General features: G+C 41.2%; 1 protein-coding gene across 3 annotated transcripts in view; it reads left to right on the top strand.

Annotated features, from left to right (window-relative positions):
• The window catches only part of LOC137131345 (1-phosphatidylinositol 4,5-bisphosphate phosphodiesterase gamma-1-like), a 30,846-nt gene extending 14,889 nt beyond the window's left edge, over positions 1 to 15,957 (top strand). For 2 of the 3 annotated variants that reach the window (XM_067512467.1, XM_067512465.1), the window contains exons 5-32: positions 984 to 1,068; positions 1,148 to 1,228; positions 2,436 to 2,470; positions 2,813 to 2,885; positions 2,970 to 3,065; positions 3,142 to 3,260; positions 3,770 to 3,855; positions 4,009 to 4,129; positions 4,284 to 4,452; positions 5,370 to 5,489; positions 5,576 to 5,683; positions 5,783 to 5,967; positions 6,528 to 6,728; positions 6,833 to 6,952; positions 7,058 to 7,241; positions 7,496 to 7,573; positions 7,990 to 8,093; positions 8,173 to 8,269; positions 8,366 to 8,432; positions 8,782 to 8,948; positions 9,431 to 9,527; positions 9,615 to 9,839; positions 10,498 to 10,643; positions 11,053 to 11,167; positions 11,263 to 11,424; positions 11,541 to 11,629; positions 13,315 to 13,499; positions 14,054 to 15,957. In XM_067512467.1, the coding sequence (XP_067368568.1) occupies positions 984 to 1,068; positions 1,148 to 1,228; positions 2,436 to 2,470; positions 2,813 to 2,885; positions 2,970 to 3,065; positions 3,142 to 3,260; positions 3,770 to 3,855; positions 4,009 to 4,129; positions 4,284 to 4,452; positions 5,370 to 5,489; positions 5,576 to 5,683; positions 5,783 to 5,967; positions 6,528 to 6,728; positions 6,833 to 6,952; positions 7,058 to 7,241; positions 7,496 to 7,573; positions 7,990 to 8,093; positions 8,173 to 8,269; positions 8,366 to 8,432; positions 8,782 to 8,948; positions 9,431 to 9,527; positions 9,615 to 9,839; positions 10,498 to 10,643; positions 11,053 to 11,167; positions 11,263 to 11,424; positions 11,541 to 11,629; positions 13,315 to 13,499; positions 14,054 to 14,114 (3,376 nt within the window). In that variant the 3' untranslated portion in view covers positions 14,115 to 15,957. Of the gene's footprint in view, positions 1 to 983; positions 1,069 to 1,147; positions 1,229 to 2,435; positions 2,471 to 2,812; positions 2,886 to 2,969; positions 3,066 to 3,141; positions 3,261 to 3,769; positions 3,856 to 4,008; positions 4,130 to 4,283; positions 4,453 to 5,369; positions 5,490 to 5,575; positions 5,684 to 5,782; positions 5,968 to 6,527; positions 6,729 to 6,832; positions 6,953 to 7,057; positions 7,242 to 7,495; positions 7,574 to 7,989; positions 8,094 to 8,172; positions 8,270 to 8,365; positions 8,433 to 8,781; positions 8,949 to 9,430; positions 9,528 to 9,614; positions 9,840 to 10,497; positions 10,644 to 11,052; positions 11,168 to 11,262; positions 11,425 to 11,540; positions 11,630 to 13,314; positions 13,500 to 14,053 lie in introns of those variants that run through there. The other variant, XM_067512468.1, reaches the window with a different exon arrangement.
• The last annotated feature ends 338 nt before the right edge of the window (positions 15,958 to 16,295 follow it).

The raw sequence follows: 16,295 nt of genomic DNA, 5'->3' as shown, positions 1-16,295 counted from the left end.
TTAGACCCCTGTTCAGGTTCTGCCCCGACCTTGACGTCCACACACGTTTTTTCGCTCGTGCTCACATGAAAAAGTCTGAGCTTCTGTTTGGGTGGAAGCGGCTCCAGGGTAAACAGCCTGCTGCTGCCTGATAAGGAGCAGGAAGTGATGCGATGGGCTGGGAAAGGTTAACTCCCTGTCTCCTGTGAAAATAGTAACGGCAGCTAGACGGGGGGAAGTGGGGGGAGGGAGCTAAGCAGACCTGGCAGTGACAAGTCGGTCATTAACCCTTAAAAAAAACAAAAGCTTCAGCTTGGATTAATCTTTCCTCTACCTGATTTTCCCGCTTCCTTCCTCATTCTGTATTTAGATCAGAGGGATCATGTCAACTAGTAGTTCATTGATAAGAAAATAAAGAACATCACCAACGCATGTTTTAGGGGTGTTTTCAGCAGAAAGCCCAAACCTGGATTTGTGGTTTTAGTTAAACTGTGTCCATCTGATCCTCTCAGCTTTGGTCCCACATTTTGTGAGCACAATAAACAGCTTTTATTGACTCAAACATCAAAACATTATATATTGCAGAATTAATTTCGTCTTGAAACTGAGCTCATTTTTTTCTGTTTAAGTTCCTTTTTTCTTCTGTTGTTTAAAGGGTCTCTCATCTTCCTGTAATTGGTCCGACTAGACACAAAGTGAACCATGGTTCAGTTTGGTCCAGGCCGAGGATCATTCTCCTCCTTTGAAATTCTGATTATCATAAATAAAATATATTAACATATTACAGGAGGAGTTCAGTTATGATTTGGTTGAAATAAGCTCACGGTGACATTGGCACCATCTGCTGGGCACATTGAACATCACTGCATCTTTTGTAAGAAGCTCTTTAAACACTTACGACATCAAGGATTGTTTGACTTCTATGAATGTTTTCAGTTTCCCTCTGTGTCGACACAGATGTTAGTTAAGTTTGTCTCGTGCTTCTTTTCTTGTTTCCTGTTCAGCATCACGGTGAAGGATGTAAAAGCTCTGCTGCCTCAGATCAACTACAGAGTCCCCAACATGCGCTTTCTAAAAGACAAGCTACAGGTCAGATGGGAAAATAAGTCTGGTCCAGTTTATTTCAGTGCTCCCACAGCACTAACTCACATCTTCACTGTTTGCACAGGAGGTGGAGGCCAGGAGCGACCTGTCGTACCCCAACTTTGCACAGCTGTACAGGACACTAATGTTTGATGCACAGAGGAGTGTGAGTGTCAGATTGGTGCCTTTTCTCACACACACACACCCCCACACCCCCACACACTACAACTGGTCGCATTATCAGAGCTCACTAAGGTCCACCTGGTACCCAAGTACTCAAATCAAGTGTGTGGGTCCAACAAAACCTGCCACCGACAGATCAGAGGAAAGGAAGCCTCATTTGTCAAAAAACAATTAGCTCATGTTCTTTCTTTGTATCATCAGAACTTGGACAAAAGTGAGAGGAAAAGCGAGGGTCAACCTGAAAGGGGGGAAATTTAAATGGGAGGTCCAAAAGTCCATTGAATACATAAAACTGGGGCTGCACCCTTCAGCATCGTCACTGTGAGATGCGCCTGCACAATATTCACGTCCCACATTGTGCAATATCAAGTGAGGGAATAATGACACTAAATGAAATTATTTCAAAAATAAAAAGCAGTTACCAAAAACAGTTACTTTGTCCAGTACTTTCATGGTGAGTAAACAAATGTATAAAACCACTTTATTTCCCCCTAAAATCCAGGAAGAGCAGTCACGGTGTTCACCAGCTTCTGTGTTTGGTGGTGAAATCAGCTGCATCACCACATGTTGTCAGTGAACGGTCCACTGAACACATCCATTTGCAACTAAAGAAAGTGAACAAGAGTGTTTTTAATACAGTGTCAGCCACCAGCTCTCTCATCTTACTTCATTGGTGAGGCGTTCAATGACAGGGCAGAGTGTAGGACAAAATTCCTGTGTGCTTTATATTGCAATACATATGCAGAGAGGAAAAATTGCAACGTAAGACTTTTCCAATAAATAATAAAAAAACAAAACTCCTCAAGTTCACTTCGACCTTCATTTCTTGTCTCCATTCTGACTTACAAACGCAGAAGTTTAAAGTCAAACCAGATAAATGTGGTTTCTGAGAGAAAGCAATTATGGGAATTTCTCGTTTATTTCTATAAAACCACATGGACTTTTGGAAAACCCATCGTGTAAAATTATTCCAATAAGGACCAGGTGTTTCACACAGCTCAGGTGTAAGGTTTAATCTGCAGCATCATTGGTTTGAAAGTTTTACATGTTAAAGTTCTAAGTTTAAAAAAATCTGGTTGAAGTAGAAAACTGCAGAATGTATAACATGAACCTGCTCACGTTGTCCTTTACTGTTCATGCCTCACCTGCCAACCTGCCTGTCACCTGCTTCCTCCCCTTCTGTTCCTCAGATTATTGAGCAGCTGGAGCTCTCCTTCCCTCTGCGGTGAGTCCCTCCTCCTCCTCTTCCTCAATGTCCACTCCCCGATCTTCACGTCCCTCACTACTGTTCTTCCATCTGTGCAGTTTCTCTTTAAAACAGCCTCAGATTGGAGGACAGTTTTGGCTTTTATCAAAGTGAAGTTTTAAACCAGAAGTTTTGAAATTTAATGCTACTTTTGCCCTTTTCAAACGTTATGGGACATTTACCCCAAAACAGTCGAGTGAGAATTGGCACCGATAAAATAATGAGAGCAGACGCTGTGTCTTCTTTTCTCATTCTTTTATATTTCTCAGTTACTTTTCAGCCCTCAGCTCTCTGACATCTTGAAAATCGTTCCATTTGTAGGAATGTTGACAGACCGGAGCTTTGTCAAATTTCCCTCTACGACTTCCAGAAGTTTCTACAGATGGACCAGAAGGTACAGAGCAAAGCCAGCAGTCAGCTTCAACGCCGTGTTTAACAAAACTGTAGTGTGCTCACTTCTTTATCTGGCTGCTCTCAGGAGTCCTGGGCGTCCGATCTGGGTCGTGTCAGAGAGTTTCTCATGGGGTACATGAGGGGGGGGCCTCAGCCGGAGCCGATGCTACAACTGGATGAGGTGAAGAGAAAAAACTAAATAACAAACGTCAGGTTTTCTTACTTTGCTGTCTGCTCACGTGACTCTTTCCTCCCAGTTCCTGACCTTCCTGTTCTCCAAAGAAAATTCTATATGTGACCCCCGACTTTCACCCGTCGTCCCTGATGACATGAAAAGGCCTTTGTCTCAATACTGGATCTCCTCTTCGCACAACACGTACGTCTTTAAAGCCCAGTTTTTCAAATCTGACATGAAGCAGCATCCAAGTATCCACCATACAAGCTCTGAAAGAGGTTTTGCTCCTGTTCCAAATGGTCATGAATTGATTGTTTTCCCACAGTGGAAGTGACAGTCCTCTCTGTGCACAAATAAAATCCATATAATCTGTAGCTAATATGAGGTGTCAGCAGCGTGAGTTAATCAAATCAAGTTGCAGGAAAACTTCCTGCATTTTTATTACCAACAATATCATGTTTGGACTATGACAGAAGAAAAATGTACAGCTGGATTGTTGCCTCCATCATTTACATAAAAAGCCTGTTTTGGATGAATCTTTGGGAGGAAAAATCAGAAATCTACACCAAGAAAAATCAGTTTAAGTGTTTCTCTGGGCACCTGATTTCCAGATTTGGAAAAACTTTGAATCTAATGTTGAGTATGTAAAGAAAAATTAAAAGTAGAAAAAGATGACTGTAAATTAATTTCCCTTAATGTCATAACTGTAGTTACCTAACAGGTGACCAGTTTTCCAGTGAATCGTCTTTAGAAGCCTACACCCGCTGTTTGAGGATGGGCTGCCGCTGCATTGAATGTAAGAGTTTGTTATTTTGTTTTTTGTTTTTTTTTTTATAAAGAGGTGTATCAGCATCTTTAAGTTTAAAAAGCATGAACATATGTGTTCTGATTCCATGTGTTATGTTCAGATTTAGATGTTTCTAGCTCTAATTGTATTTCCTGGTCTTAGTGGATTGCTGGGATGGACCCGATGACCTGCCAATCATCTACCATGGCCACACTCTAACCTCCAAGATCAAATTCCTGGACGTGCTGCACACCATCAAAGAACATGCGTTCATCACATCAGAGTGAGTGTGTTGACAGTGCTCAGTGCGCTCACATTTTTTAATGCATTCACTGTCAAGGATTTTTGTTCTTCTCATGAGTTTATGGCAAAAGCTGCACATTGTTGGGTTTTTATACAGTCAGTCCCTCCATCCTTATGCCCTTGTGTTTACACAGGTATCCTGTGATCCTGTCCATCGAGGACCACTGCAGCGTGGTCCAACAGAGGAACATGGCCACACACTTCAAGAAGGTGTTTGGAGATCTGCTGCTCACAAAGCCGGTGGATAATAATGCAGAAGAGCTTCCCTCACCCTACCAGCTGCGCAGGAAGATCCTCATCAAGGTACACACACACACACACACACACACACACACACACACACACACACACACACACACGTGTGCTGCAGAGCTAATCAGATGCTGTAGTAACAGATGTACAAGAAATGCAGCCTGAAATAGGATCATACTTATTTTTTTAATGGCACATTTAGGTGGTGCTAGTCAGCATGTGGATTTGGGAAATATGTGCTCAGGTTCCATTAAGGAGAACTAGAGATGTACAGTAAATAATAGAGGCTAAATACAAACAGTTGTGTTGCTTAGCTCTCTGGGTGCTTTCGATATCAGAGATCAATGTAGGTGACAGGATGTGGGTACATCTACCTGGTAGTCTCTCATGTGTCATGTATGTTAAATGTCCCATTAAACGCCTGTGCTCTAAACCAGAGGGCTCAGGGGACCTCAACCAGTTCACTAGTTACTTAAAGGGTTGGTCATTTTCTACATTAACTGTATGGCCCATATTCACTAAGAGACACTGAAACCCACATTCTTTTGTTCTTGCACTTGTTTGTGTGAGCCTCTAATTATTCCTCTTAATGATGAGATGCCTTCCTGAAGCTGCTGCAGTGCAGTCATGAAGGTCCAACAATGTGAGTTAGTTTGACTTTAGTCAATCAAGTGGCTTCCAAACTTAAAATCTTTTGTGTGAGATTCCCAGTTTTGCTGCAGTGTTTAAAAACACATATTTGAAAGACTGTTAATACAGGTTTGCACAAATGGAGTAGACATTGACCCCTGCTGCCAATCACTTACATGTGAAGCATCTTTTGGAGGGATGTCTTAAAGGCCAGCATGAACAGAGGGACCAGTTACAGCAAGCAAAAAAAAAAAAAGTGCAGTATCTTTATTCGATAGATGTGCGTAGCCAAATCTACTGAATTGCACAACTGTAGCTCAGTGTTGTCTGTGTCACAGCATAAGAAGCTGGTGGAAGGAACCTTGTACGAAGAGGTGACGTCAGCCAGCTACTCTGAAAACGACATCAGCAACTCCCTAAAGAATGGCATCCTTTACCTGGAGGATCCCATCGACCACGTGAGTGTGTAACTCTGCAGGTTTGGCCATGCAGAAAACAAAAAAAACAACTAAATTACAGGTGGGGGGGGGGTGTTTCTTTACAGACATGGACTCCGCACTATTTTGTCTTGACAAGTAATAAGATCTACTACTCAGAGGAGACCTCGCACTACCAGACAGCTGATGAAGAGGAAGAAGATGAGGGAAAAGAGGTAGGGAGCTGATGATGATGATGGCGACGATGACTATGGTGAAGAGTAATTGGTAAAATATTAAAATATGATGGTGATGTGATTATTCTACTCCATCAGGAGTGTAACAACAATGAGCAGCACTGTGCAGAGCGCTGGTTCCACGGGAAGTTGGGTGGAGGTCGCGATGGTCGACAGGTGGCTGAGAAGCTGCTACAGGAATACTGCGAGGGTGGTGGTAAAGACGGGACTTTCCTGGTGCGGGAGAGTGAGACGTTTGTCGGAGACTATACCCTCTCATTCTGGTCAGAAGCACTGCTTTTTTTTTTTTTACAATGTATTTTTTTAATAGAAGAAAACATAACCCTTTAAAATCACATATCTTGGGAAAAGGTTGACATTAGCATCTGCACACAGATACTGTTTGATTTTTTTTCACGTAACTTTTTTATTAGACTCAATGTTCAAAATAAAATCCCTAGTTTTCAGTTCACCTCTTAGAAAGTTTTACATTCCCACATAAAGAAAAAAAAAAAACTGCAATTGCATGTTTATTCTGGGCTGAGATGGCGAAGTGTCAATGAAGACCGAATGGAGTCGGCCTGCTGATTGTTCTGCAAACATCTCGTTTTAAACCATCTGTGGTTTGGCTTTTCAAAGCTACAATGCACAGAAATTGGCAATGCTCTGATTGGTTGGAAGGACAAGCCTCACTTTTCTTTGGTTTACAGCATCAGATATCACTGGTTCCCCACTGTTATGCTGCATTTTATTAAAATTTAACAAATGGTTGATTTTATTTTTTGTAAGACCTTTCACTTTTCAAGTGGTAAAAGTGAAAATCCCAGCTCTAACCTTTTCCCAGGCGATCCGGTCGCGTCCAGCACTGCAGGATTCATTCACGCCAGGAGTCGGGCCTCACACGTTTCTACCTGACTGACAACCTGGTGTTTGACAGCCTCTATCGCCTCATTTGCCACTACAGAGACACACCGCTGCGCTGCAACGAGTTCGAGATGAGGCTGGGCAGCCCTGTACCTCAACCCAACGCACACGAGAGCAGAGAGTGAGTTCTAACTGGTTCTTTAATAGATTCGTCTTCATAGGTGAGGGGAAAAAAAAAATACAGAATGAAGTAACTGTTACTGATGGGGTGCTTCTGCTTTCCAGGTGGTACCACTCCAGCCTGTCCCGTGTTCAGGCCGAGCACATGTTGATGCGTGTGCCTAGAGATGGAGCTTTCTTGGTGCGAAAACGCAGTGAACACAACTCCTATGCCATCTCTTTCAGGTAGAACATCAAGGCGCACAGAGGGAGACATTACTTTTTCTTTATGCTTAGAAAAGAAAACAAATTGAAAAATCGCTCAATTTTTTTTTTCCCCTGTGTCTTCAGGGCTGAGGGTAAGATCAAACACTGTCGTATCCAGCAGGAAGGCCGACTCTTCATGCTGGGCAGTTCAGCAGAGTTTGAGAGTCTGGTCGACCTGGTGAGCTACTACGAAAAACATCCTCTTTACCGCAAGATGAGACTCCGCTACCCCATCAATGAGGACACTCTGGACCGGATGGGAACCACGGTTAGTGAGACATAACTGAGTCCAAACACAGATTTTTGTACCATGTTTTAAAAAGGCTGTGGCGCTTCAGATTTTGTGCTGCTTTTCTGTCTATAACAGGCCAGAGGATGAGACAGTTGGAGCTTTAGTCTACACTTTATGGATGTTCAATCATTATTAAATCCATTGAGAAACCGTTAAACATCTATAGATGTGCATTTTTTAATAGTTACCACAATGGGACATGTCAGCTTTTTTATTGGATTATATTGCAGGAACTTGACTACGGGGCGCTGTATGAGGTTCGTACTCCTCATTTCTATGTGGAAGCCAATAAGATGCCAACAGCACGGGTAAGAAAACACTTTTTTTTTCTCTTTTTAAACTAGCAATAGTGTATAGGACGGCTGCTTAAAACGTGTTTTTATTTTCTGTACAAATGTTTCAAAGCTTCTTCAACATTAGCTTAATGTTGCATAATGTAGCTTCAAAGATTCATTCTATGGACCTTGAGGTTGAACATAGACTAGCTGACAAAGAAAAAACCTTTAGGTTCACTTAAACTCTAAATTCATGCATAATGTACATCAGTTCATTGAAATAAGTGTTTGCACAAAAGGTTTCACCTTTGAGTTGAGTTTTACCATAAAACTTGAAGAATGTTGACGCCATAATTCTAAGGTCATCAAACGGAGCCTGTAACAACATATTCTAGTATTTATCATATCTCCAAAAGCCTTAAGTTTATGTTTGCTGCTTTGTGTTCCAGTGCACAGTCAAGGCTCTGTACGACTATCGAGCACAGAGAGAAGACGAGCTCTGTTTCCCCAAACAGGCACTCATCCACAATGTGGATAAACAGGAGGGCGGCTGGTGAGTGAGTCTCACAGATCATGTGACTTCCTGTACATTTTGAACACAGAAGCATGACGCCGACTTGTGTCGACCTTAGGTGGCGGGGCGACTATGGTGGGAAGAAGCAGCTGTGGTTTCCAGCCAACTATGTGGAGGAGGTGGCCAGTTCTCCCACCAGAGAGCTGGATGAAGTAGTGAGTCCTGTTCAAACATGGAGCTGTGTGTCACAGGGTCCTGTTACTTTTCTAGGTTGTTCTAAGTCTTCTTCATTCCTCTCTGTTCTGTTTCAGTCCACAGAGAACAGTCCACTGGGGACCTTCCTCAAGGGCTTCATCGATGTACCCACCTGCCATGTTGGTGAGTCCAATCTGTTGAGCTTTGCATTTAGTTACAGTATACGTGGACTAAAGGTTTAAAGTATAGTAAGATGTACACAAACTGCTGCAAGATTTTAACAGCAAAGACAAAGATTTGTTTTTCTTTTTGCAGTATTTCTAATAAATAATCAAAAAAACAAATCTTTGCAGAACGTTTACGTTCACTTTGCATGGAACAGTGGTGTGCAGCATGTTACACATCAACAACCTGCTGATGTCTCATTAGCAGCTTTGAGAGTTAACAGTTAATAAGATTAAACTGTTTAAACTGACAGTAAACTTTCAGACTCTACCTCCAACCTAATTCTCCGTCTCATCTATTGGTCCAGTCATTCATAAGGACGGGAAGAACTCTCGGCCATTCGTGTTCACGATCCACTCTCAGCACCTCTCGTCTCACCCGGTTCAAACACTGGATGTGGCAGCGGACAGTCTGGAGGACCTGAGCACCTGGGTCAGCAAGATCCGAGAAGCTGCACAGAACGCAGATGCACGGGTCAGTGTGAAGCCACACACACACACACACACACACACACGCTGGGTCAAGATTATATTAAAAAAATACACTTGTATTTTCTCCCTTTTAATAATCTTCAATTAAAAAAAAACATACATTAGGGCACTTACTAGTTTTCCTTCATTTATAAACTGCTGCCAAAAAAAGTGAATTTATTAGTTTTATTTCATGAAATAAAAAGTTGGTGGAGTTCAAAATGTCTGACATTTTAACAGAAGTAAATATTGTGCTTTGTTTTCCAATTTTAATTTTTGAAAAAATAGCTTTTCTTATCCAACTTCCATTTATTAGATGAATTGCTTCAGATGCAGGCCTCAAAGTTCTGAACAAATTGCTAAAATTTTTTAATCTAAATTACTTGAAATGGTTTGCAGTCACCTAATTTGTTTCAGTTAAAACTTATATAAGTCCAGCCATAAACATCTGAACATATTGTCCTGATGGACTCATGGCCATTGTAGATGCAGGAGGAGAAGCAGATGGAGAGGAGGAAGAAGATCGCGGTGGAGTTGTCAGAGCTTGTGGTTTACTGTAGACCCGTCCCCTTCAATGAAGACAGTAGGGATCATTTATATTTTTATCTGGTCTACTTTTTCTCAGGCCTGTGTGTGTATTTCTGTACCTTTAACCTCCTGCTGTCTGCAGAGATCGGGACAGAGCGAGCGTGTTATCGGGACATGTCGTCCTTCCCAGAGACAAAGGCAGAGAAGTTTGCAACACGTGGCCGAGGAAAACGCTTCCTGCAGTACAATCGCCGTCAGCTCTCCAGAGTTTATCCCAGAGGACAGAGATTGGATTCATCCAACTATGACCCACTGCCCATGTGGCTTTGTGGCTCCCAGCTGGTCGCCCTCAATTTTCAGACCCCAGGTTTGTGTGTTCAGTTACACGTGTCTGTTCATGTGGCCTTTGCTTCTATTCATACATGATGAGCTGGACTGCAATAATACATTAGCACAATAGTCATTAAGTACTCAGTTAATCATTAGCTGCTCTTTACAGTATATTCTTGTAATATTACAACAATGACTAGCTGAAGGCTTGTGCAGAGTGTGGTGGAGTTTAAAGAGGAAAGCAGTTCACAGAACAGTTAACATGCTTCTGAAATTAAGAGTCACAAATGTGTGTTATACAAACTCAACAGCAATAAAATACAAAAACTATTCTATTTCATTGCTCTTAGTAAGTTTAAGGCAACATGTTTTTACAAAAAGCATTGCCAAAATCTAGTCTCTGGGTCAAATTAATCTTATTTCTTCTGAATGCAATGCAGACAACTGAGCTTCAGGTGAACACATGTTGTATTTTGACTCTGGAAAAAAAATCTAAGGAATCAAAAGTAAAAAGTTTAGTTATATCTTAACCTTTATGCTAAAAGAAAAATAAAAAAAACACCCTATTTAGTTTCAGGAGTCACGATCTGTTGCAGCTACACTACTCTTTTAATGACTCGTGCTCTCTAAACTGTGTAGACATTCAGTAAAAGTATGGAAAAGCTTTTGTGTGCTGACCCTCATTGTTTGTCTAGATAAACCCATGCAGCTGAACCAGGCCTTGTTCATGCTTGGTGGTGGCAGCGGCTATGTTCCTCAGCCTGACATAATGAGGGACGATGCGTTTGATCCTTTCGACAAGGACACATTACATGTGGAGCCAATTACCATCCAGATACAGGTATGGGTTCTCAGAACCTCTTAGAAGGTCGGCAAGTTGAACCAGGTCTAAGAAATGCTAGCGAGCCACCACAGAGCCACGTAATTATGGGGCCGTGTCTCAGTAAGTCCACAGCAATGCTTTGCTAAGTCCAACAAGCACATTAACACATCTCCTTACGTTGTTCCCTACTGCTTCTAGCTGTCTGAACCTGCACCGGCATCAAAACACATTCGTGCAGCGATTTAGGTTTGACACAAACTGTAATTAATGCTACTGTATCTCACAACACTACACCAGCAAAGAGTGGGTGCTACTCTGGAACCAGTTCAGTGGAAAAGGGAGGGAGAGGAAAATAATCTTCATCTTGGACTGAACTTGCAGTTCGGGTGTAGACTTAACAGTTACTTATCCACATTCTTCCATTCAGGTGCTGGGGGCCCGACATCTGCCTAAAAATGGCCGCAGCATTGTCTGTCCCTTTGTGGAGGTAGAGATCTGTGGAGCTGATCACGACAGCTTCAAGTGCAAGACAGATGTCGTAGGTAAAACAGCCGCCGTGAAGCCTCAGCTGTGGCGTTTGCATTTTCTTGCATGGGGACTGGGGGTGTTAACTGTCTTTTTCTGTGGCTTCCTGCAGCTGATAATGGTCTGAATCCTGTGTGGGTCCAGAAGCAGTTTGTGTTTGACATCCACAATCCAACCTTCTGCTTTCTGCGCTTCATTGTGTATGAGGAGGACATGTTCAGTGATCCCAACTTCCTGGCACAGGCAACTTATCCTGTCCGTCTGCTACGAACAGGTGAGTATAGGAGAAAACCCCACACACCAAAGAGAACGATGTACAATGTCTTTTGTACCATGAAACCTGAAGCTTTATCCTTAGCATTGACTGTATATTATGTCCTGTGTTGTCAGGCTACAGGAGTGTACCACTTAAAAACAGCTATAGCGAAGAGCTGGAGTTGGCATCACTTCTGCTTCACATAGAGATTGTCAATGCAAAGGTAATCTGGGCTGAAATTATGTGTTTATCATTTTTGTTACAACATAGCTGTGTATTACAACAGTCCTGAAATAATAAAAGTTAATTTTGGAGGTTGTTAAATGTTTCAAATATTTAGGATACTCCCATTGAACGAAAATTGGAGTGCACCAAATATAAGTTCGTACCTAAACATTTGAACTTTTCTGAAAAGGTCATATTTGCTGCAGATATAATTGGTCTGTATTAGTTGATTTAGCAAATAAAGTTACTGTACAATTTTTCTCAAACAACTTCCATTACCACAGAAACATGACTCTCCTGCTCGATGCATCAACCCAACAATGGCCATCAATTTTAATTGGGGAGTAGAAACACGGTAGAAATTGGGGAGGGTTATGTCAGGAAGGGCATCAGCCGTAAAAAAAAATTAAATAAAACTGTGCCAAATCAACATTCGGACAATGATCCGCTGTGGCGACCGTAAGCCGAAAGGACACACACAAAAAAAAAAAGAAACTAGAACTTCCTCTCTGTCATCTTGATTTGACAGATACATTACAGTGATTGCGTTTATATGCACTTAAGAAAACCTGGTTTTGGGAAATCTGCGTATACATGCAGCAAAAGAGTAGCTTGATTTCTCCTCCACCTCAGACGTAATTTAGAAGCCTGGCGCACAGTTTTTAACTGTATAATGACAGAAAGCACTTTTGTTTACTTTTCTCTCTGTGTTCGTGTCGCAGCACAGTAACAGAAAGGAAAGACACACGAAGCTGATCCCCAGTCTAAATAAGTCTCTTTCCCTCATGGATATTTTTTTTTTAATTTCACACTCCTACGAGGCATTTTTGGGTTAGTTACGTTTTCTGTCGGACCTTAGGCAGGCTTTTTGAAATGAGTCGCCATTGCCCCATTAACCCTTTAATGATCTATACTTTCTTTTACTGACTTGGCTGCATGTTTCTGTCTGCTGCCTAAACACAGTTGGAGACAGGATTGAAAACCTGGTTACGCGTTTACATGGCAGAGAAATTGCCGTTGTCAGACAGACATGTAGCTGGGTAAATCCTCTCTGATTTCAGAAACCAAGTGTCATGTAAACGCACTCAATGTTTAGGTGAGGACACAGTGCCATAGCTGTTGCATTTGTCCACAGCTGACACAGAATTCTGATAACTGCTCTAATCTGCACATTTTTAGTGTTAGTAGCTTTCAGTTGTGTAATGTGTTAATTTGTGGTTGGTTGTAATACAATATCTATAAGAGCTACCTTTTATAAATCTCAATATTTTAGATCTTAGTGGAACTGTTTGAAATAAATTCATTTAATACTGTGGCCATAAGTCTTGGGACTGTACTACCTGAAAAGAAATGGCATAGATCAATAAAATAAAACCCTTTACACGTGTGAAATCTTGGTAACTTTGATTACTCACTTTTTAGTATCGTTTACACTTTGCCCAGAATTAAATACAATTAATTAAGCCAAAACATTAGGAGCAGCACTATGACAACACTTCACTTCACATAGCATGATATCACTTCATTGTGTTAAGACAGGGGGGGGGTCATAACATTTTTAGTCATTAGTGCATATGGACAACAAAACAGTAATTAATGGTAAATTTGAATATTGGTCAACTGTTGGCCACAGTTTTATACACACTTACCTTATCTGACCACCTCTCTTTATGGTGGCTGCAGGAAGAAGACGACGAGAACTTGTACACATCCATCCAGCGACTGCGGGATCGAACCAGTGAGCTGTCAAACCACGTTTCTCTCCTGGAGAGGTCAGGCTCAGCGGACCTCAGCTACCAGCAGAGTCTGGACGAGCTGAGAGCAGCTCAGGATCAGCTGAGTGAACTGGTGGAGGCTCGAAACCGCAGGTGACTTTCCCATAACACACAAACAAAAGAAAATTATTTCTATGTTAAACGACAGGTTGAGTGAGCTTTTTTCTGCTTTTGGTTCCATTTTGGGAAATGCATGCAAATAAATGGCATTAAACCTCCCTTTATATTCCCTATATTAAAATATCTCCAATTCTAGCTGATACATGCCTGCACATGTAATCACTTGAAAAGAGTCTGCTGTTCACATTGTAGTATGAGAAACAAAATGGCATCAAGTTTGTAGTCATGCTTCTCCAGAGCCCCCCTAAATCACCTGCACCCTAATGATAAAAATGTGTTGGGTGATGTCATCTGGAGGAGTTTTTCAGCTAGAAGCAGAGATATTTTATTATAGGGACGTTTAAAAGCATTTATGTACTTTAACAGCCTAAACTAAAGCTATAGAAAGAGAATTGAAAATTGGTGAAGTTGCCCTATAAGCAAAGTACTTTTGTAAATACTTAGTTATAACCTTTGTCTACATCGAAATGTATCCCTTTTGTGTGTAACTAACCGTTTCACATTTCATGTTGTTTCCGTTATTCCAGGTTGATGGAGAAGAAGAGGAGAGAGAAGCTGAGGCAGCAGGTGGCAGCAAAGCGCAGCTAATCCTCTGCTGAACTCAAACCAGTGCCTGAGACTTGCCACCAGTGCTGTGCCGTGCAGTGACTGCCTAAAAAGGAAAAGCAGCAACATACAATCCATTTATAACTGGAAAAGAAAATTGTTCACAATAAAATGTGAGATAGCACTGTGTTGTGCTAACAGTAGAGAAATAAGTGACTGTCAAAGTGACAAACTGAAACATCTCATGGACTAAATACAAACTCACAAACTAAGCTATAAATACAATCATGAACTTCAGGCTGAAACACTAAGAATGAATTGAAGACGAGTTTCTGCCGATGTTTTCATAGACAGGACAAGAAAGATCAAGGACAATTCTAAGGCAACTAACAGGCATTTCTCAACATTTTATGGAACTTCTATTTGATTTAATTAACTGATACAGAAACCAATCATTAGCTCTTATCATGACCGATAGGTCTCAGAGGCAAATTAGGTAACTGTCAAGTTTGCTGCTGGCCAACTGTAACATTTCACATTTTCAGGATATTGTGGACTTTTAAAACAAATTATTTCCGTCCAATAAAGACTAAATTTAAAAAAAAAAAAAAACGTGACAAGAACATAGGCAGTTTAGTGTTGATGTTACAAAGTGGTATAGAATAATTCAATGGATGTCTTTAATAATGAAGTATGTGGAGCTCGTCAAGATTTGCTCTTAGTGTTTCAGGTTTAAGTACGTTTTTAAAAAATGGATACAAGGGAGAAGAAAACTCAGGTTACACAAATGGAAGAGAGAACAGTGGGCACACGTAGCAAAAAGGAAATCTCATATGTGCCTTTGATGTTGTGCTTTGTAGAGTTGTTACTCTTAATATTTAATAATGTATTAGAAGACCGACTGCTTTCCCATAACTGGAATAGTGACCCTTTAAGGGAAAACTACTAGCAAGCCAGAGGAGGAATCAGTTTGGCTTGGACCACTACTCAAGAAATGGATTTAAAGGGATTTCAAGACTAAAATGTGTTCATCTTCATAGAGACCAAGTCTTTTTGAGTGATCCCATGAACTCTGTTCTAACCAGCAGAGCACAAACTGTGACCACATCATCACCAAACCACAGTAAGAAGGTCTTTTAATACTTCTTCAAAGGGCTCTAGATCCATCTATACTACCTTCAAAGAAGCAGGGAAGGAGGGGACTGACACAGAAAGACCACATTCCTCACAGCAACCCCTGGATGTCACCTGCACAGGGGCTCAGGTGTGTTCATTTTGACTGGACGTTAGTGACAAACAAGGGCTACCACAGAAAACTAGCAAAGCACTTTTAGCTCAGTTTTCACACCTGACCCTGTGCCTCCAAACTCAGTTCCCATCATCTGGCTCTAATTAACAGATGTGTTAAACTGGTCCTGGATCTGCCAAAAGCAGCTTCAATTCAAGCAACTGCATGGCTTCATAAGTAAATAACCTCCCCGTTGCTACGCCACTCTCCCATCATCGCCCCTGTTTAATTTCTCATTGTATATAACTTCTTTTATTTATCAGACAGGTATAGATCCTGTTTTAATAGGTGAAAGAACATAATAGAACAATGACGAAGGACTTCAGATTGAAGATACTGTAATTTTTTGTAGAAATTAATATTGTGCACCTGGAGCTCCCTTTAAATGTCCCCAGACACAAACCTTTCTCCCTATGCTGCAGTTGCAACGGGTAGGGGCTTCTATGCAAATGCCGTCTTCTTGGCCTATAGCCATTGTGTATTAAACTATTTGACTTAAGTTGTGTTTTCTCTCTGTATCTACACTAATTGTCCAGTATTATTACTCTGCATTACAAATCCTTTGCAAGTTTCCATCTAATAAAGCCATTTCATATATGCCCGTCTGCATTTTTCAATCAAATACACACCAGCAACTACAAAGCAAACTCAGCAACAAGTGGCAGCATTTGTAATTGAGCAGTGACATAAATGGGATAATAGTAAAATCCTGATCATTACATTTTCAGATGAACAGCAATTTAAATGCAGTTTGACATTTTAAATAGAAACAGATTGTCACCAACTAAAATTAGTGTTAGAACAAACGCATACGCTGTGGCTCCGGTCTGCAATGCAGCGCAGATCCATGTGAGTAATGGTCTTTGGAGAACTTTGCAAATATGTTGACTGACCGGAAAAGATGCTTTGCTATAACAAAGCCAAACACAATGTTA

Source organism: Channa argus, chromosome 8 (assembly GCF_033026475.1).
Source record: "Channa argus isolate prfri chromosome 8, Channa argus male v1.0, whole genome shotgun sequence".
NCBI lineage: Eukaryota > Metazoa > Chordata > Actinopteri > Anabantiformes > Channidae > Channa > Channa argus.
This window is presented reverse-complemented; position numbering and strand designations above follow the sequence as displayed.